Here is a 19876-nt window from a genome sequence, read left to right on the forward strand (position 1 = left end):
GGCTTCACAGGAAGACTACAGAGCTATGGTTTGTATATGCAGGGAGAAGATACAAAAGGCCAAAGCTCAGTTAGAGCTGAAACCGGGCAACGTTGTGTCAAGAATGGCTTTTTAGTACTCTGTTTTGAATCCCATCTGAAGGACAACTGATGGCCTGGCTTGCTTTGTCGTTCTGTGCAGCATTCCCTAGGGAGGGCAAGAATATGCAATGTGAATATCTCCTGGTGTTATGTCATATGGTAAATCACGTATCATATATCATATCATAGTGCTTTGGCTAAGTTTGGAAGTGCTGCTCTTCCAGTCTTTGCAGAAAATTAGTGCAATATTTCAGCTTACATTTGTGGCACCAGCAACTTGTTCCTGAGGAGGATAAGAGGCAGTGGGCATCATGGTAAAACCTGCAGAAATACCTATGTGCTGTTCATGCATTTTCTAATACAGGTGGGGTTTGACATACCTTGAGACAAGCCCAGCTGCCACAGTGTGAATGTCTGGTGTGGATGTGATAGACCATGTGCTGGGAGCACCACAGGCAAATAGGAAGGTGTTCTTCTTTCCCCCCAGAAAATTTGCAACCCATCTCCTAGACAAGAACATAATAAGAAGAGGAAGCATGGGAGCTTGGCGTAACTGGGTTACAAGAGGAAAGCTTCCTGTGCTTAATCTCATCTACGACTAAGCTGGGGGAGCCGTGCAGAAGCACCAAGCTAGCCAGCCTGCAGTGAGCTCTTTCGTCTGGATGGAAAGAGGACAAGGGGTCTGTGAACCCCTGGCAAGGTGATTACTGCATCATGTTGCAGTAGTTTGAAAATCCCAGAGTACTTTGCTAAATAGCTCCCTGAACAGCTTAAAGTTTGCTTTCTTGAAATCCATGGTAGCAGCTCTGCTGTCCTTTTTCTCTCATTACACCAAAAATTTCAAACTAATGATGCCCCTTGCATTCTGTTTCCTCCTCAGCGCTTGTTGTGGCTGTCCTGCGCTTCATACAGCTGAAGCCCAAGGTGCTAAACCCTTGGCTGAATGTCAGCGGCCTGGTGGCATTGTGCTTGGCCTCTTTTGGGATGACTCTTCTCGGCAACTTTCAGGTACTGCATGCCAGGCTTGAATCACTGTGTCCGTGCTGTGGGGTTCCTGCTTTTCTAGCAGATCTACTTGGGCCTTGGAACTACCTGTGGTGTGAGCTCAGGAGATAATGTGTCTGCCCTTGTACATGCTCTGCCACCTCTATCTTCCGCTGAAATGAAGGGCCACAATCATTTTTCGCTTATTCCTGGCAGGATTTGTACCTGCATGCTTCCACTTCACCTGCTGAGAGCCAGAGCAGGGAATCTGTTAAATCTCTTGAGCCCTGGGGGTTGGCACAGAGGGTCCTGGGGAAAAGGATTGATCTGGAAGTTTACATACACATCTGCACCAACAGATGCACAGCTGCCCGGACAGATTTAGCAGACAGTTCTGTGTCCTTCATTTGAAACATAAGTTGTTTAAATCCTGCTTGTCCTCAGGCTGGATGTGACGGGTTCCTCCAATTCTCCGTTGTATAATGTTCTACAGCATTGTACAAACAAACAGACAAGCTGTCAGTGCCACAGCGTTGCTCTCTAGGGTTGGGTGTCCACTGTGATCATGCGTGTGTCTCCTAGTGAAAATCAAGGCATTAGAGTCAGCAGCACTTGGGTTCCCCCATCCCTTTGCTGGCTCTGATGCTCTCCCTCTCACTGGGGTGCAAGTGATGATCCCCAGGAATGGCAGGAGCTGAGAAATGTCAGTGTAAGCTGGCTTTTCTCCTGGCTTTGCAGGCAGGGCACTGTTTTTCTTGCCAATACAGAAAAGGTACTTGTTTTGTGAAGAGTGAATTTGGGTTGTGGAGCAATTGCAGGAACTCAATATCCTTCACATGGTTTTTTTTGTTTGTTTGTTTTGTTTTGTTTTGTTTTGTTGTTTTTAATGAGATATGAGCTAATTTGACTCTTTTGGACCTTGTTTTCCTAACTCCACAGCACAAGTTGAAAACTTGGAGTCTTGTTTTTTCACGAGAGCTTCCCAGCTAGGAACCATGAGACTTTTGTAACAGCCTTGTCTAGGTGCGAGAGGAGTATTTCTAGTGCAGAGCAGGCACAAGAAAGCAGTTTCAACCTTTCCTTCCTTTTTTTGTTCCTCAGAGCAAATTATTATTATTTAAAAGTGGATACTTTGAATCATGTCTGCTTATAAATTCTGGGCTAATTATCCACTCTTTGTTAGTTACCTGTATCCTTGCTTAGATCCTTTGCCAAACCATGAAAGCATAGGGTAATGAGACCTTAGTCCGTGCTTTTCCCTGCCTGACTGCTAAGCTGAATGTAGCATTAAATCGTATTTCTGAAAAATTGCAGATCATATGTGTTAGAGGGACATTATGGCTGTGAGTCTCTTGCAGTGCAGGCTACCTTGGGACAGCCAGCTCAATCCCATTTTTGCCTGTACTATGATTTGGACCTACCCTTGAAAAAGACCCAAGGTAGCGAGGAGAGGGAAGAGACCAGTGGAAGGCACAGGAACTAGACTGTTGTCTTGTAGGTTGCAGCTTGTTTGATGGGAATTTGTTAAATCACAGAACAGGAATCAAGGCTTCAGAGAGGAATTATAGACTTTTGGTTTATTTTCTAGAAAAGCCTAAGATGCAGAGGGAAAAGAGAAATTGTTTGGCCTAAGTCTTGGCGATGCTGGGCGTTCTGCATGGATTTGCAGCCTCAAGGGCTCCCTTTGCAGATTCTTGCTCATTGAACCTGGCTGTCCTTTTGCCTTGCAGTATTGCACAGTCATGGAGCCCAGTGAGATGAGGCAGCCCAAGGGACAGAGGAACACTTGCTCTCCAGAGAGATTGGGTGCCTATTGCCTCAGACCCCGGTGGTTGAGGATGGAGGGGAGAGTGAACAGGGTGTTAAGCTTTTTGATGGGAGAAACTTGGCAAAGCAGGAGCATGTCTCTGTGTTTTGGCTTGTGCTAGCTCAGCAGAGGTGTTGGGGCTCTGGCCACCCCCCGCCCCAGGCAACTCTGCTCCATGCACCTGGCTCTGGAGGTTGCACAGTTTGCTTCCATTGCAGGGAGCTGTACAAGACCCCAGAAGTTTGTCCTTGCCTGCCCTGGCCATCATATTGAGCCAGGAAAGGATTTTTTCTGAGCTTTGTGTTGGTGAGTCTCGTCAGGCAGCTATGGTGGCTATCTCCGAGCAACTCTGTGTTTCACGATGCTTGGCTTTGTGCAGAAGATCTGCTTGACTGTGACAGCTGTCAACTCATCTGGATTATATTACACCTTACATCTCTGCCAAAAGAAACTATATAGCATCTCTGTCTCACACCCGGCTGATTTCCACTCTCCTGTATCTCACCTCAGCAGAAATCCAAGGTAGCTAGCAGATAATTCCTCTTGTGTCTAAACAATCACTGTTTTGTTTGCTCTTAGCTTTCCAATGATGAGGAGATCCACAATGTGGGCACATCACTGACCTTTGGCTTTGGGACCTTGGCGTGCTGGATCCAGTCTGCCCTCACTCTCAAGATCAACCTGAAGAACGAGGGACGTAAAGTGGGGATTCCACGAGTCGTTCTATCGGCCAGCATCACCCTCTGCGTGGTGCTCTGTATCCTTTTGTCCCGCTCCCTGGGAAGCTCCCTCTGCAGCAGGGAGCGTCGGCTCTTCTTGCATCTGTCCTAGGATCTCAAAGCACTTAGAAGTGCTGCTCAGCTTGTCTTCATGGCAGGATCCTACTATTGGCTCATTATGCTACTTGTGTTTTACCAGGATGCACTACTTCACAGATAGGATGACTTCTGTCATAAATGTTTCTAAAACTTCTTAGGGGTATCCTAAGTGGTTACAATATTGAATAGTATCTGTGTGATTTAATAGCACCACTGTTTACCTGCAGAGTAGCATTCAAGATTATGCAAAATGTTGAGATATAAATTCTCAAGAGAACAAAGGAACAAGGCAAAAAATCAGGTTTCTGAAGATGAGAAGATTTTATGTGTCTATTTGCACCAGCACTTGTGTGCCCTGGGTGTTTGTTTAGGGTGGATCCATTCACTGCATAGTTGCATCAAGGTTAGTGCTGGAATGAACAAAAGGGCAGGAATAGATGTTGAGAAATAAGCTAATCCCCTTGTTGGAGGGAGAGCCTGCTCTTGAAACAGTTCCTTAGTCACTTGTCCCTTTATTGGTTTGCTGGGTGCTCCCAGCCCAGCCCTCCCCAGCTGAGTGCTTGGCACCCAGGTCTTTGGGCACTTCATAAAAGGGGGTAGGATGAGGCAGGAATCCCACTCCCCACTGGCTTTGCAAAGGTTTAGGACTGGCTCCCCATCCCGTGCAGCTTATGCATAACCCGTGCACAAGCCAGGCACAGAATGTTGTTTGCTGAAGTGAAACTTTGGTTGCTTTACACTAAGCCCAAGATGAAAAGTCTCCGATTATTTGTTTTGTGCACTTAAAGCATGGGAGTGGCTGCTTGTTTGTTTGTTTGACCTGTGAAAGTGTGTGATCCTGCATTCTTGGAGTGCAGAGGAAATCCTGAGAGGGAGGAGAGCCAGGAGGTTTGTAGGAGGTGTACCTTGGGCTGGGGTAGGTCCCCAGCTTAGGAAGGTGTTCTTGGCTTTAGGTAAGCTAAACTGAAGCACTGGAAACTTAGTAGCATTTAAAGTTATACAGAATATTGAGATAAAAAGTCTCAGGAGAAAAAAGGAACAAGGGTAGAAGTCAGGTTTCTGAAGATGAGAAGATTTTGATGTCTGGGAACCTGAGGCACAGCAGTGAGACCCTGCTGACAGGCAATACACAGTCCAAGCACACAGGTTCGTGAGCCTGGATGACAGTTTTTGGCTCTGGCAGCATTCTTTTTGCTTTCAGTATGACGTGCCATACTGTGTAGGCTGATGCTTCAGGACTTCACAGAAAGGGATGATTTTGTACGTGACCTGAAGAGAACGAAAGATTGCTCAGTGTAGGCTGAAAGGTGTTCCCATAGCCTGTGGTGCAGAGATCTGATCCAGTTCCCACTAGGATTCTTCTGGCAGGTAGGGGCCCGTAGACAGATTCCCAACTTGCTGGCTCTGTCACTGGCTAGTTGGATGTTCAAGCAATTCATTGACTTCTCTGGGCCTCTGTCTTTCCCTCTGTAGATGTTTATCAGCTTGACCTGGGATCAGGAAGCCCTGATCTGTATAGGAGAGCTGCTGCCCTCTGTGAGCATTGTTGGACACCTGAAATCCCTTCCACCTCTGGCACCACATTCATGCTGTCCTGAGGATGACCGGCTAGGTTGATTATCATCCATGTGACTTTGATTCCTAAGATTTTACTGTCTTCCCTGTTGACTTTCTCCCATCCCAGTCGGTGTCTCTGCACCCACTAGTTCTCCTTGACTTTCCTCTTCCAGATTTCATCCTCATGGCACAGGGCATCCACATGCATGCTTCCAGGATCCAGTGGGGCCTGGTGATGTGCTTCCTGTGCTACTTTGGCACCTTTGCGATGGAGTTCAGGCACTACAGATTTGAGATCGTTTGCTCTGAGTACCAGGAAAACTTTCTGACCTTTTCTGAAAGCTTATCGGAAGCCTCTGAGTACCAGACAGATCAAGTGTAGCCTGTCCTCTCATAGGAGGTAGGCGGGGCAGGAGTGGTCTCATGGGTTAAACATGACCTCATTTACACTTTTTTGATGAGTTTGTTTTCATGTGCAATCATGATCATATTGCCAAAGGGCTCTGAGGGCAGCTGTCTCATTAAGAGCCAAAACCAGCTGTCTGCTGCAAGAGGAATGGATCCTTCTCAACAGCAGCATGAGAGAGCACAAGCTCTTTGGTTTGTGCTACCAGTGACTCTTTCTCAGCAGCTCTTGTTGCACTCCTGTTGCTCAAGACATTCAACAGCTGGTCCTTGCAATGCACCTCTGAGACAGACACTCATAGAATCATAGGATGTTCTGAGTTGGAAGGGACCCACAAGGATCATTGAGTCCAACTCCTTGGCCTCTTCTGCAGAGGAGGAGGTGAAGGAAATGGACCTCTCCAGGCACCAAGAGTCTTCAGAAGTCACTGGTTCTTGAGTCACTAGACTGCATCTTTTGTTATGCTTCCTTGTGTGGTTTTCTTTGCTGTCAACTGGTGTAACTTGGTAGAGTGAGTAAGAGCAGCTCTTTCTTCTGGACTTGGAATCGGGCAGTGGAAGACCCCAACTGACTGGCATTTATGGTGAACAAACAGGCATTTCTTCCAGGCTGGAAAGCAGGCAAAGGTACCACATTTGGGAGAAACTGTGCTGTGATCAGAAGTGATACTTGGCTGGTGCCACAGCTGAGTGAACCATCCCCACCTCAGAGGAGATGGCGCAGGGGTGCTGTGCTGGACTTCGTGTTTCAGACTCAGCGGTGGGGACCAGTGGAAGTGAGGTGCACAGAAGGAGGTCAAGGAAATTAAGACAGGAATGCCTGTGTGCTCTGAAGACGACCTAGAAAAGGCTGCTCTTTGTAAGTAAGTGTGTAGTGCTTCCACCACATACTGTGTGTAATATTTCAAAAGCTTTTTTTTTTTCACTTTGTTTACTGAAGGGGGAAAAATTGAGTTAGAGGCACTGGGCTTCACTGGAATAAAAACAGAACTGGTGTAAGTGGTGTTGAGCATAGGGTTTAGTTGTGCTTCTTATGCACTTACAAGTCAAACTTCAGACAGGCTGACATTTCTCCAGACCCCTCAGCATGGCCAGTTGTCCTGAGTGGGGTCTGTCACACCAAGACATGAAGGTTTAAGTCGCCACAGGGAGGCAGTTCTGCTCTGGAGGTTGGGTGACATTGGCCTGAGGGATGGAGGTACAGGAAAGAACTGGCAAAAGCAGAAGGGCTTCTCCCTCCTTGAAGCAAGGTTTTCATACAGAAGGTCTGCTTTCAAAGAAAAAGCAGGAGCCCAAAGCCCCTGTTTGAAAACCTGTTTTTGGGAAGGCTGCTGTCTTGGCTGGGCAGGAGAGCAATGGAGTTGCTTCTCATGAGCACGGGTCCTGTTTTCCTCTGCGAGTCAGGCTCAGCTTGCGTTTGCATTGTGCGTGAGCTGCAGGAAAATAAGCAGAAACAAAAATGGTGGCAGAAGTCACTTGAAGGGGAACCCGTACTGCACCGTGGCATTTCTGAGAGGCAAAGGGCACGAGGGCATCCTGTTTTCTGCAAAGGTCAGAGGCCTCTCCTGAAAAGAGAAAAAATCAAGAAAAACTTCTGTCAAAACTAGTCTATGTAGAAAGCTTTCAGCAAGCCCTTTATCTTCTGTGGGCCAAAATTTGTTCTCAGGCAGCTGTGGTGTAAATCCAGAGCATCTCCAGCCAAGGGAGGCTTGTTGCTGGCCTGCTGAAGGTCTCCTCCTTGTAGCTATGTCATTAGTGGCAACCTTTCTTGAAGGGACATGTGCTGAGGATGGCCCACACAGCAGCGTGAAGGACAGGGGACCCCAGTACCCCATCCCCAGAGCTCCTCCTGGACGAGGGCAGGTGCAGTTGGGATCCACTTCCATGGGCACACGCACTCAATGCATGTGGAGCACAAAATAGTGATTTAAGGGTGTTTTACTGTAAATAGTCCACTGTGACTTTTTTTTTCAAAGTCAATGCTTTCATTTTATCATTTCATATTTTGTAATTTTATCAAAGTAAAAAAAAGCTGTGATTTTTTTTCCCCTGTCCTTTTCCTATATGCAATCCAAACTGAACTTCAGGTTTTTGGTGATAACTCTGTACATTTCTTACAGTATTTCTAACAGCACATTTCAGTATAAGTAAATGACAACCGATATACACTGAAACATGACCACTAAATAAACTGCTTTTATGGAGAAAGTGTGTTTTATTTTCATCCCCTACCCCATGCATAGCTTTCTGATGGCAAAGACAAAAACAAAGGGTGAGTATTTACAGTGTTGTGACAAAAATTAACATTTAGGAAGCCAGGGACTATTCAGCCATGCAGATAGACTTACTGTAACAGTGCTAATTAGCAAGCTCTTTTTAGGAGGAAGATCGCACTTGTTGCACAGACTAGCTGCCTCACAGCCTTACCTGCTACCATCAAAGTTTGAGAAGGATGTGATGTAGTACCCTCCCCAAATGCCTCTGCACAGCAGTCTCCCTCTACAGGGACAGCTGTGGGCGTACATCAGTTCTTAGGAAGGCAACATGTACATTGATGCTGCATTTCGGCCATCTGTGAGGACAAGCTCCAGCACAGACGCTCAGAAATGAGTAAGTAGCAAGTGACAGCCATGCACCAAGTGCCAGCACCAGGGAGCTGGAGTTTTGGGCTGCTATGACTAGGTATAACCTGGCTGTGGCTCTCGCTCCTACAGCCCCAGCGAGCACCTGCTGAAATTGTCATATGGTCAGGGAAGTAATGCAGCTTCCTCGGTAGGACAGGCTGGTCTGCCTTAAAGAATGGGCCAGGGAGGGTGAAAGGAGAAAGTGTTCACAGATTTAGAAAAAAGAGAGATTTGCCTTTAGGTGCTGGGATCACAAGTGACAAGACAGGAGGGCTAAATGCTGGGATGGAGTGAACACAATGGAAGTAAAGTTGTGTTTTTATTTACTACATTAGGAAAAGCTCCATGACCATCGGATATAAACTGGCACAATTACGGTAGAAGTGGGTGAAAAGGTTGAGGGCTTAATTCACATTAAACGCAGCAGGATGTGTCTCTCAAGAACAGTTGTTTGCCAAGGTTTGCTCACAGCTGACCAGTGCTATGAATGTGTGACAGAGACAGGGTGATGCTGGTTACTGAGGAGCTCCACAGGCTGGTGCTAAGAGAGATCCTTCAGAAATATGGTCAAGTGGACTTTGGTGTTCAGCCAGTTGGATCCCAGCACCGTGCTGCAGCAGTGAGGTGGGTCTAGAATTTAGTTTTTAAAGATGTATTTATATATACTCTACTTCATTCTGGTAGGCTGGCTATGTAGCTCTAAGCAGCTTCCATATGCAAGTTGTACTGGTTTGCACCTGGACCTGCTGTGGATATAGCCAAGATTTGTTGTTCCTGGTCTAAAGAGCTTGCCTGCAGCAAGGGCTGGCTTTTCCTGTGGCAGCCCAAAGCTACTGTATTATTGCCCACATTTGGCATTTTCCTTTGGGTATGCTAGCCCCCCCCCTAAACTTTGAAAGTTGTGACTTAGCCAGCAACCCTGTCTGCAGGGAGAAACTCATATTCCCTCATGGTCCCCAGAAGTCCCTCTGGGAGAGGGGAACATACACCTCGTTTGACATCTGTTTCTAGGAATGGTGGAGCTTGTGGTGGGGTGTCTCAGCACCAGATTTCAAAGCATCCCCTGGACTAACTCCCAGCTGGGACAGGGGTGGAACAGCAGGGCTCATGGGTGCTGCTCCTCACACTGCTCCTGGGTCCAGCTGGCTGCTGCAGACCCCCATCCTACTGCACAAGGGACCCCACACCATACTCTCCATCCATACCTGCACTAGTCACGGGTCCAAGACATGACGTGAGTTTGGTTTTGAATTCTGATTATGGACAAAATAACCTAACATTACACAAGGACAATTCAGGTGAAAGCACAGTCTTTTATGTGTGCGCCACTTTCCCTAAGTGGACGAAGGCAGGAAAAGTTCGGTGAAAGATGAGATGAGGCTGTAATACGATTTCTCATCATCCGTCAGTCCTGCGTTGCCGGGTCTGATCACCACAGCCACGTGAGTATCCGCTTCCTCAGCCGCGTTGGCTTCTGAAAAAAACAGAGGAGAGCAGAGTAGAGATAAGATGTGCTTACTGATCGCTTCATGTGAGGGTTTTTAAGGCTTGAAGATGCCCCAAAACACTGACTTTTTAGAAGGGCCTGTTACAATAGGACAAGAGACCATGGTTTTACACTGAAAGACGGTAGATTCAAGCTAGATATAAGGAAAAATTTTTTACAATGAAGGTGGTAAAACACTGGCCCAGGTTGCCCAGAGAGGTGGTAGATGCCCCATCCCTGCAGACATCCCAGGCCAGGCTGGATGGGGCTGTGAGCAACCTGATCTAGTTGAAGATGTCCCTGCTAATGGCAGAGGGATAGGACGAGGTGAGCTTTGAAGGTCCTTCCAAACCAAACTGTACTATGATTTGTATGACAAACCAGCTGGGCTGTAGTCAAGCTGTGGTGTTAGTGAGTCCAATACCACCCCCGGAGTCACTTCTCACAAGCTTCCTTCGCTCCTCGAGCATGGGAAGACAATACAGGGAAAAGCAGGTAACCGCAAGCTCCTACCAGCTGCGACCAGGCCTGAGAAAAAGGTAAGGGCTAACTCCTTTGGACTGAGCTGCCTTCCATCAAGATCCCAACTTGGTGCCATTTCTGCCAGAAGGATGTTCCAAGCAAAGACAGGAGACTAAATTAGCTTTCTGAGCTTGGCTTTCCATGGGTTGAGTCTTCGCGACCAGAAGCAATTTTCTGTTGCTGAACACAACCTAATGGTAAGTGGCACAAAGAACTGGCCACCGCGCATGCCATGTAGCAGCACAGTAGACATCATCTGCTCCCATGAACACAGGTCATGAAAAACACTGACCCTGTTTGTAAATGGGACACACCAACTGCTTCAGGAAATGCTCCCCTCTGCTTTAACAGTCTCTGCTTTCCTTCTGGTGCAAGGGCAGGTTTTCTGCTTGACCTGTTTTCCCTCACTGCAGTGCGCACAGACATCCCACTGCTGCCTGAGAGCCTGTATGTGTAAGGATGGAGCATGGCAGCAGCCAGGGCAATGCCACCAAGCAAGGTGGTCTGCAGCATTTGCGGGGTGCTTGTGGCAAGTCAGCAGAGCATCTCCAAAGAGCAGCATCCTCCCTTGCACAGGTGAGAGCCAGCAGGGCTGGCAGGCCACCTACCTCGAGGGACATCCGTCAGGAAGAGGATGTTGTTGGTGGCACAGCCAATACTGGCAGCAATCCTTCTGTAGCTCTCGCTGTCAACCTTGGGGCCTATTTTGGTGTCAAAGTGGCCGTCAAAGAGCTGAAAGAGACAGAAAAGCCAAGGCCGTTGCTGAGTACAATCTGAGGAGCAGGGCAAAACTTCACTCCTGAGCGAGATATCCCCTTTGCTTCCTACCACAGCATGGGGAGGCAATGGTCAGCCCTCAGCCATGCTGGCAGGCTGAGCTTAACTCCACTGTCCCATCATCCTGCCCCAGACTCTATTCATGAAGCATTACAGCAAGAGCAGTTGTGGGAGGGAAGCACTCTACAGAGGGAGAAGCTGTTAAAGAAGGTGATAAGGTTTATCTACCTCTAGAATATCACCTTCTGTAGAGTATCCGAACAAAAGCTTCTGGGCTTCGACGCTCCCCGAGGAGTAGATATAGACCTTCATCCCTGCTTCCCGCCACTTGCGGATGGCTGGAACCACGTCCTCGAAGACTCTGGAGCAAAACAAGGCAGCAGGTAAGGGCAAACCCAGAGGCACCTGCGGTCACAACTTTAGCCAGGCATGGACAACTGCCCTATTAGTTTGCAAAGGGACTTTGCTTTCCATGTTCTCAGGGCTTCTGCAGTCAGGGAGTCTATTTCAGCAACAGGTGATATATTCTTAGCTCCAGCCAACTGAGCAGCTCACCAGCTGCTACACAGACAGCAGCTCTGATGAACTGTCTCAGATCTCGGGCAGCATTTTCTCTGGCCCCTTCAATTTGGAGAGGAGGGAAGGTTGGGGAAAATGGCATCCTGCTGCCCTTCTCCATGTGGGAGAAATAAGGGGGAGGACAGAGGACAGAGAAGACAGGCTCTTCCACCCCAACTCTCACCTCCCTTGCAAGCTACACAAGTTTCCCTGTTGGTAAGAGCTACGGCCACAAGCTGCATCCGTACGAGGCAAACCCATCCCACAGGTTCAAGCTCCGGCCACGCAGGGACTGAGGTCAAAGCTGCTCTGGGGAGAAGGCTCTGAAGAGACCTTATTGCAGTCTTTCAGTACTTAAAAGGGGCTAAAGGAGGGGAGATTCAGACTAGACACGAGGAAGAAAGTTCTTACACTGAGGGTGGTGAGACACTGGCCCAGGTTGCCCAGAGAGGCGGTGGATGCCCCATCCCTGGAGACATCCCAGGCCAGGCTGGATGGGGCTGTGAGCAACCTGATCTAGTTGAAGATGTCCCTGCTCATTGCAGGGGGTTGGACCAGATAAGCTTTGAAGGTCCCTTCCAACTCAAACTATTCTATGATTCTGTGATTCTATACTCTATTCAGTGACTCAATTTGTATCAGTCCAGATGTGTCCCTGGATTAACTGCAATGCAGAGGGAGAACCACACCCTGCTTGCTAGGCACCAGCATCCCTCCCCTTATTCCTCTGGCCTTTCAAAGTGCTGGTAAGGCAAGATACAAGTCTAGCAACAGGCTGACATATCTCAAAATGTAAGCTCTGCCTAATGCCCAGGTAGCAGCTGTCTGAAGACAAGCCCAAGCAGCAGGGAGCAAAGCTGTGAAAAAAGACCAAACTGAAGGCAACTGCTGCGTAACTTCTAACGGAGATGTCTGTCAAATCCCTCATTCCCTTCTCATTTGGACCAGCAGATCCCTCCAGTGCTCCAGTTACAGGTATGTAAAAGCTCTTTGTATGCAAAGGACATTTACAAGATGATCAATGTAGTGGGAACTTGGGGGAACTGAAGGCCAGAGGATGCTCAAGAGGGACAAAGTGAGAACAGAACCTGCTCAGGGCCTTTTTATGTTATGTATTTAAAATTAAAGAAAAAAAAAAAAAGTTATTTACTTTTTTGGGTAATTATTTATTAAAAGTATCTAGTGGCAGCTGGAAATACCTTGAGGTTATAAAGCTCTTGCAGAAACACCCAGCCATCCTCACGTGTTCATGTGCAGAGTTTGGTGCCTGGATTTCAGACACTTACGTGCCCGATCAGTTGGGTGAGAGGGAGACTTTAGAGATCTCACTCCTTGGATGCTGCCAAGCAGCAGGGCCAGTTCCACAGTTTTGGGGTCACTATAAGACAATTATCCCTGTTTATTAAAAAAGAAAACCACCACAACAACAGGATGGCTGTCCCTCTTGATTTGCTTTTGGTTTTTGTTGCTTTCTCTGGTGGATGTTTACATTTTTCTGTGAGCTCTTTTTTTCTTCCTCATCCTTCTTTTGGCAAAACACTTCATGAACTTAAGGGTTTGTTTTCCTTCCTTAGGAACTTGAAATGCATAGTTTAACCAAGTATCTCTGGATGTAAATAAGATCAAGCTTAACTCCAGTAGTCCTTACCTATGCACCTGTGTGTGGTGTCTGAAACATAAAGAAGAGGCTGAAGGCAAAAAGAGGAAAGGCAGGAAATGCTCAGGTAAGAGACAAACCAAGAGGAAACAAATGAAAGGACTCTGCAATCCCAGCTTGTTTAGGCTTGTTCCAAAATTTGAGTGCAATTCAGGGATAAAAAATGCCAGATGCAGAACTATAAGAAGTTCATATTTGTGCCTCAGTCTCTTGGTTTATCAAGAAATTTCTGTAGAGAAATACTGAGACATTTTCTTAGTTTTTCATGCAGAAGATAGTTGTCCTTGTTGAACGTCCCATCAGTTGTGGGAGGAGAATTGCCCCATGTCACGCCTCCATTACCTCATGCTGTTTCTCAGACCCTGTCTCCTTTACAGACTCTGTATAGGTGGCTGGAGAACGAGCTGTTGCCCAACATGTACCTGCCAGTTATTCCATAAGGAGAAACAATATCACCCACTTGTCATCTTCCCAGTGGGGACTGGGACAACTTGTTCAGTCCTGACGTTATTGTAAGCTTTTGGTTCCTGAGATCCAAAGATTAAGCTCAATGAATTTGTTTCACTGCATGATCAAGTTTGGAAACAAAATGTTTGCAGTTGGTTACATGACAGCGGTGGCTTGGTTTAAGCTACAACTGAATGTATATATATTGGCTTCTCTACCAAGGTAGCAATTTGAGACTGCATTGGTATGTGGGGCTGTTTCTAGGACCTTAGGCAGCTATTCTGCTAACTGACACCAAGGAAGGATGCACCCCGTACCTGCCCAAGGGAAAGGAGTGCACAATTACTCACATGCACAAAGTAAGAAGGCACGACTACTCACTCTCCTTTGACATGTCCGGTTGCATAGGCTGCCCTCCACATGTGACCCTGCAGCTGCTTCAGTGCTGTGGTCTTCCTGTCCAGAGACATCTGCCAGTGCACGTTGTCTACAACCGCCTGGATGATCCGCTCCAGCTCCTCTTCCCCACTCCCACTCTCCAAAGGGATCAGCACGGCCCCATCCAGGCTGGAGTCCTCCTGAGCCTGGAAATCATCCATGAGAACAAGAAGTGAAGTGGTCTCAGCATGCCAAATTGCCTCAAATTGTGCCAGGGAAGGTTTAGATTGGATATTCATTTATTCACAGAAAGGGTTGTTGGGCATTGGAACAGGCTGCCCAGGGAAGTGGTGGAGTCACCACCCCTGGAGGTGTTTAAAAGGTGTTTAGATGAGGTTCTTAGGGACATAGTTTAGTGCCAGAGTTCAGTTAATGGTTGGACTTGATGATCTTGAGGGTCTCTTCCAACTGAAATGATTCTGTGATTCTGTTGATTCCATGATCTCAATTTAGGAAGGGGGGCCCAACACCTGCATCAACGCAGCTCTGTGTAGGCCATGGCTTGAGCTGTTCTTCAAGTGAAGGGTCACAATGTTGTTGAAATGCTTTTCTCAATGGGAAATTCACACTTCAGTAGCATCTAGAAACACTTGCTTGAATTGTACTTTCCAAAACCAACAATAAGCACTACTGTAGCTGTATCATAACTAATTTAATAAGAATTATTCTTGCTTAAGTATTTAATTACTGAAATCAAGACAAAGAAGCCAATGCCTCTGTTGGCTTCAGACAGCGACAGGTTTCAAATCGATGCCGTGGCCCTGTATAGAGGCAGAATACGCTGTCCTGAGCAGGGCAAGTACTCTGCCATCCTTCCACACTGCTTCCCAAACACAGAATCATAGAATACTACAATGTCCTAAGATGGAAGGGACCCATAAGGATCATCAAATCCAACTCCTGTCCCTGCATAGGACAACTCCCAAATTCACACCATTCACCTGGAAGCCCCAGGCAGCTGATTCAGCAAGAGAAGGGCACAGTGCAGGCACGGAGCTGAAAAGCTGTGGTTTGACCCCGGCTCAAGTTCTGTGAGGTCAAAGGCGAGCTGAGGGAAGCAGTCGAGCTGCTGCCTACCAAGGAGCAGCCCTTCCCCAAGCACAATCCCAGGCTTTGGGTGGGGGAGAAGCCACCCGCCAAGGAAACCAGCCTGCGTGGGGGGCAAAGAGAGGTATGGGCTCGTGTTGGGTGATCGAGGGAGTCTAAGTGACCTGAAGTCTCAGGCATCCTGTCAAAACCCACGGAGACATGGTATAGTTTGGTGATTTCACCTGTTTCCTCAGCAGCCCGACGTCCCGCTGGCACTCCTCCTCCTCCCAGTGAGCACGCAGGTACTCCTTCACGTTGTCTTTGATGTAAGGGAACAAGGTCTCCTGGCAAGGCACAAGAAAAACTGGCAGCTCTTTTAACTGGGCAGAGGTGAGGCTGACTTGGTTGTAAAACAGCCACTTCACGTGCTGGTGTGCATGGTTATTCCCCTGAGTTCCCACTGCAGATCTGCAGCTTGTGAAACCACAGCCAAGGGTCTCTGCCTGCACCCAGGCCAGCACGTGGATTTTTTGCACAAAATGACTATGTAGCTGCAACTTTTAAATGTTGGGATAACTTTTCCTGTTAACTCTCTCAAATGGCAGATGTGACCTCAAGTTGCCATCAGCTGAGAAGTTCAAGGCTGACTGCACATATACTCCAAACTGACAAGCTATACTGCTCTGTTTTTATGGGGCACTTGTCCTAATGCAGGTCATTCTGAAAACATAATTCAGCTTGTCACCAGAGCTGGAGGACCTTTTTAAAAAGCAAAGTCTAGTCCAGTGACACTGAGCTCCATAGGACAGTCCTGCAAATGAAATGAAATGGGATCAGGGAAAAGTGCCAAAGGAGAATGACAAAACTTCCCTGAGATCCCCAGGGCAAGCACAAATAGTTACAAATCACTCTCATTAGCAGTGTTTCATGACTGAGAAGCCACAAGCAGCTGCTGTGACATCTCTGAGTGCAGGAAGAGCCTCAGGACAAGGGGAAGGACAGGGAGCTCCTTCCTTTGAGTACAGAATCAAACCTTTCTTAACTGTGAAAAATTTGAGATGTGAAGGTGACAGGAGGAAACTAACCTGAGCTCATCTCTGCTCAAAAAATGGCCAGTAGTATTTTTCTCCTCACTATATGTCACCTCTGATATCATCAGAGTGAAGAACGACAGCAAGTTGACTTCATTTTATGGTTACATTTTCAGACAGGTGGATCCTAGTTAATACTGGCCATAGTTGTAAACTGATACTTCCCTGTGACATAAAAGAGCAAAAAAAGCACCCAAATTTTTAATTGTGAGAACCACCTGCAGTGCCCTCACTTGTAACTGAATTAAGAAAAGTGTGGTTCCCCAAGAGCGTGATGTGGTGGCAGGACTTCAGGATTTTCTGTTACTCACCTTTCTGGTGTTGTATATTTTTAAAACAATGTAAATTTCAGGGAAAGGAAAATCTTTTAAATGCCTAGAAAAGTACCATCAAGTTACCTTGGGAAATCAACAGCTTTGTAACATCCCCACTTACTCTCTCATTTCCTTTATTTGAGCTCAGCCACTTTCAAACTGTCTTTTAAATCAGGGAGGAAATTAAAGATTATCCACTGGGAAATGCAATTGTCCTGCTGATTTTGTGCAACTTCCCTTACAATTCAGGCGTCAGAAGGTCTCAATTGCTTTCCAAAAGCAGCGTTTCGTGCTGGCAAAGAAAAACTTCCAAAGAGGCTTTGAAAGCAGAGTGTCTTATTCTGTGATTGATTCACTGGATTCTAAAAGGGCAAAAGCCTTGGCCCGCTGGTAAATGCTTTGGTCTGAGGTCCAAGAGGAGACACCGTGTGACGGCTGGAGTGCTGGACAGCCAGAGGGACAGAGGGTTGACGGATGTCAGGAGCGATGCCAAGCAACAGTGTGCTGATTTTAAAAGGCCATGAGTTTGTGTGGAAGACTCCTTGCATCCTGCAAGAAAACATCTGCATCTCCGAGGCTACTTGAGCTTTTAGCAACTCTCTCACCAGTGTCTGCAAACTCTTAATAGGTTTAACCAGGGCTGTTATTAACCTTTATGATTTCATCTGCTTCTATCTTGGCCAGCAGGACACCCGAGCCTGTCTGTGCAAAGCTCCCACTGCTCTGTCCACCGCCTGTCTGTGCTGGGGAGATGGACACTGTCACCCCACCCCACTGCCAGACAGATGTGCTCCTCGGCAACGTCCAGCCCCAGATGCGGCTGGCCCAACACAGCTGGTAGGATGGAGAAACTGCCAACACAGCTGGACAGCCCCTCCCAAGCCTTCGTGACTGCTCATGGCAATGCCAAACCCGGTATTTTCAACATCAGTAAATAAAAGGGTAGTATTTTTATCAGTAAATAGCCCTGTAGCACACTTTATTTAGCGCTTGCAAGACTTCAAGTGACACAGGTCAGTTTTCCTCTCAATATCCATGCAAACTGTCACAAAATTCAGTGATAATCTGCTCTTTTCCAGATCTGGCAAACCCCAAGGGATATAGTTTATCAAATGACATCTCTCCCCTGCCATCTACTTTTCTCTGCCAGGGTGGACCCAGCTAAAGAGAAAACTTGGAGACCACTAACTTAGGGGCCATCAAATATTCTCTTTTTTGGTATCTCTGTTTAGTCCACCCATTGACCAGCTCATTTTATTATCTTACTTTTCATATTCAATAATACTAATACTAAAGAAAGGATTAAATAAAGTCCTTTAATATTAAATAATAAAATGCCTGCACAACCAGCAGTGGACTTCTTAAAGGAAAATAGAAATCATGGGAGGTTAACTGAAAGACCAAGCGATATAACTTGTTTCAGGCATTTTCAGGATTTCCAGCAAATTGAACCATAACTCATTTGGCCTCTCTGTAACAGATTCTTGGTAGGAAACCTTCACAAGCGTAGTGCCTGTTATGTGCATGATAACAGAACATGTTAGTGGTGGATATAACCAACTTATTTCCTCTGTTAGATGTTCAGTATGAAATCTGAGCTGTTTAAATTGAAAGATACCGAGGAGAGGGAGGCAGCTCTAATGCCATCTAGACCTGAAGTTTCTCCAAGAGCACTGGAAAAACATGGGCAGGAAAGATGTAGGTCACATTGTTCATCTGTTAAACTGTGTTAGCAGAAACACCTAGAAAGCCTGGCAGGAGCTTTCATGCCTGCGTCATGTGGGTCACAAAGCACCTTTGTAAACTACCCACAAAAAAAATCCACCAAAAGCTATAATCTGTCACAGAGAAATACAGGTTAACGGCAGGAGCAGCATTTAGACAGTATCTGTTAGGTGTCTTGAATACAAGCAAATTGCTCCCTTATGAGCTGAGGAACCAAAACCCCTGGGAGCAAAGAGACCCACAGCAGTGGCAGAGCTGCGAGTTTTAATAGCGTCTTACACCATTTGTCCCAATGCCTCCTCCTGGCCTCACAGGCTTCCAGGTCCTCTCACTGCTGCACCTAAACCAACATTTTCAGTTCTCTGAAGCCTCCTCTGAGGCAAGAGAAACCACTCGTACATATTTGCTGTTAGTATAACCCTCCTCATGTACACCTGATGCATCCCCTGCATTGACTTCCTCCTGTACTGGTCCTGTGCACGCCGGAGGAAGGGGACACATCTCCAGTAACATATCTCCGTTGGCACTGCAGGCATCTGGCCGTACCCCCTTTTGAGGGGAACGGGCAGGGGATAACGCCGAGACAGCACCTGGAGCTCTCCACGCGTTCGGGTGAGATGAGATGCCGCAGCTCCAGCCACCTGAGCAAGTGACGCTCGAGGGCTTCTCCGCGATGAGGCTGAGAGCGCTCCAGCTGCTCCGCATCCACCAAAAAAACCCCATTTATTGGGCTGCCCTCAATCTGAATAGCTGCCCACAAAAATGACAGGCAATGGGTAAAACGAGATGTATTTTCTCCTCAGCATTATTCAGCAAAACACACGGAACGTGTCCGGGGTTTGCGCGTCTGTCGGACGCTCCGGCCTGCTCTTGGCACGGGAGAGGCGCGTCCCAGCCCCGGGGACTTGCGGGCACCGAGATCTGCCCGGGGCAGCGTGCCACCCGCCCCCCGGCTGCTGAGGGATCACAGTAATACCGGCGATGCTCACGCCCCGGGCGGGCTCCCGGCCGCGGGACCGGTCTCACCTGGACGAAGGCGATGGGAGTGGTGGTGCCCTCGATGTCCAGCAGGATGGCGCGCACCTCCGCCGGCACCGGCAGCACGCCCATGGCGGCGGCGGGGAAGCGCGGCGGCGGGCGCTCCGCCCTGCGGCTGCGCGGGGGGCCGGGCCGGCGCGGGTCGCGGGGGGTGAGTGCGGCAGCGACGGGGCCCCGCTGCCGGGGAGTGTCGCGCCGGCTGGGCCCGCCCCCGGAGGGCCCGCCCCGCCGCCTCCCGAACGGGCCTGCAAGTTATGCGCTCCCCTCTTTCCCCTCCACTAGCGCCGGAGATCGGGACTGCGACCCCCGCGGCAGGAAGGGCGCGGGGAGCACTGAGCGGGTGGGGATGACGGCGGCACCGGCGCCAGAGCCGCCGCCGAAGCCGGCTGGAGACCGGGGCACGGAGGGACCCGTCGGCGGGCGCGTGTTGTAGCCCCGCCGGAAGCCGCTAGGGGCGCTGCGGCACCGAGCGATAGCGCGGTGCTGATTGGCTGACCACGCGGATATATAAAGGCGGCG

General features: G+C 48.1%; 2 protein-coding genes and 1 long non-coding RNA gene across 8 annotated transcripts in view; 2 read left to right on the top strand and 1 right to left on the bottom strand.

Moving 5' to 3' along the window:
• Positions 1-7849, top strand: part of TMEM150C (transmembrane protein 150C) — a 22762-nt gene extending 14913 nt beyond the window's left edge. For all 6 annotated transcript variants that reach the window (XM_080343699.1, XM_080343703.1, XM_080343698.1 and 3 more), the window contains 3 exons: positions 961-1088; positions 3451-3628; positions 5420-7849. In XM_080343699.1, the coding sequence (XP_080199825.1) occupies positions 961-1088; positions 3451-3628; positions 5420-5628 (515 nt within the window). In that variant the 3' untranslated portion in view covers positions 5629-7849. The remainder of the gene's footprint in view (positions 1-960; positions 1089-3450; positions 3629-5419) is intronic.
• ENOPH1 (enolase-phosphatase 1) lies at positions 7847-19747 on the bottom strand. Its single transcript, XM_080343709.1, has 6 exons — positions 19346-19747; positions 15432-15533; positions 14104-14306; positions 11289-11421; positions 10892-11015; positions 7847-9749 (listed from the first exon to the last, which is right to left on the bottom strand). Exons 1-6 carry the CDS (start codon positions 19427-19429, stop codon positions 9610-9612), a joined length of 786 nt encoding a protein of 261 aa, XP_080199835.1. The 5' UTR covers positions 19430-19747; the 3' UTR covers positions 7847-9609.
• LOC308039943 lies at positions 11433-13809 on the top strand. The gene is made up of 3 exons (XR_013922094.1): positions 11433-12593; positions 13193-13342; positions 13653-13809. It is a non-coding gene; the product is annotated as an uncharacterized lncRNA (long non-coding RNA).
• Positions 19748-19876: the final 129 nt, after the last annotated feature.

This window comes from Nesoenas mayeri (genome assembly GCF_963082525.1).
Source record: "Nesoenas mayeri genome assembly, chromosome: 4".
NCBI classification, from domain to species: domain Eukaryota; kingdom Metazoa; phylum Chordata; class Aves; order Columbiformes; family Columbidae; genus Nesoenas; species Nesoenas mayeri.

Bases quoted from the DNA above. Each gene is read 5' to 3' on its own strand.
- ENOPH1 (XM_080343709.1), bottom strand. From the start codon at position 19,429: ATGGGCGTGCTGCCGGTGCCGGCGGAGGTGCGCGCCATCCTGCTGGAC. The intron at 15,534-19,345 runs GTGAGACCGGTC...GTGCCTTGCCAG, and splicing joins CTCCCATCGCCTTCGTCCAG to GAGACCTTGTTCCCTTACAT. The intron at 14,307-15,431 runs GTGAAATCACCA...GATGATTTCCAG, and splicing joins TCGGGCTGCTGAGGAAACAG to GCTCAGGAGGACTCCAGCCT.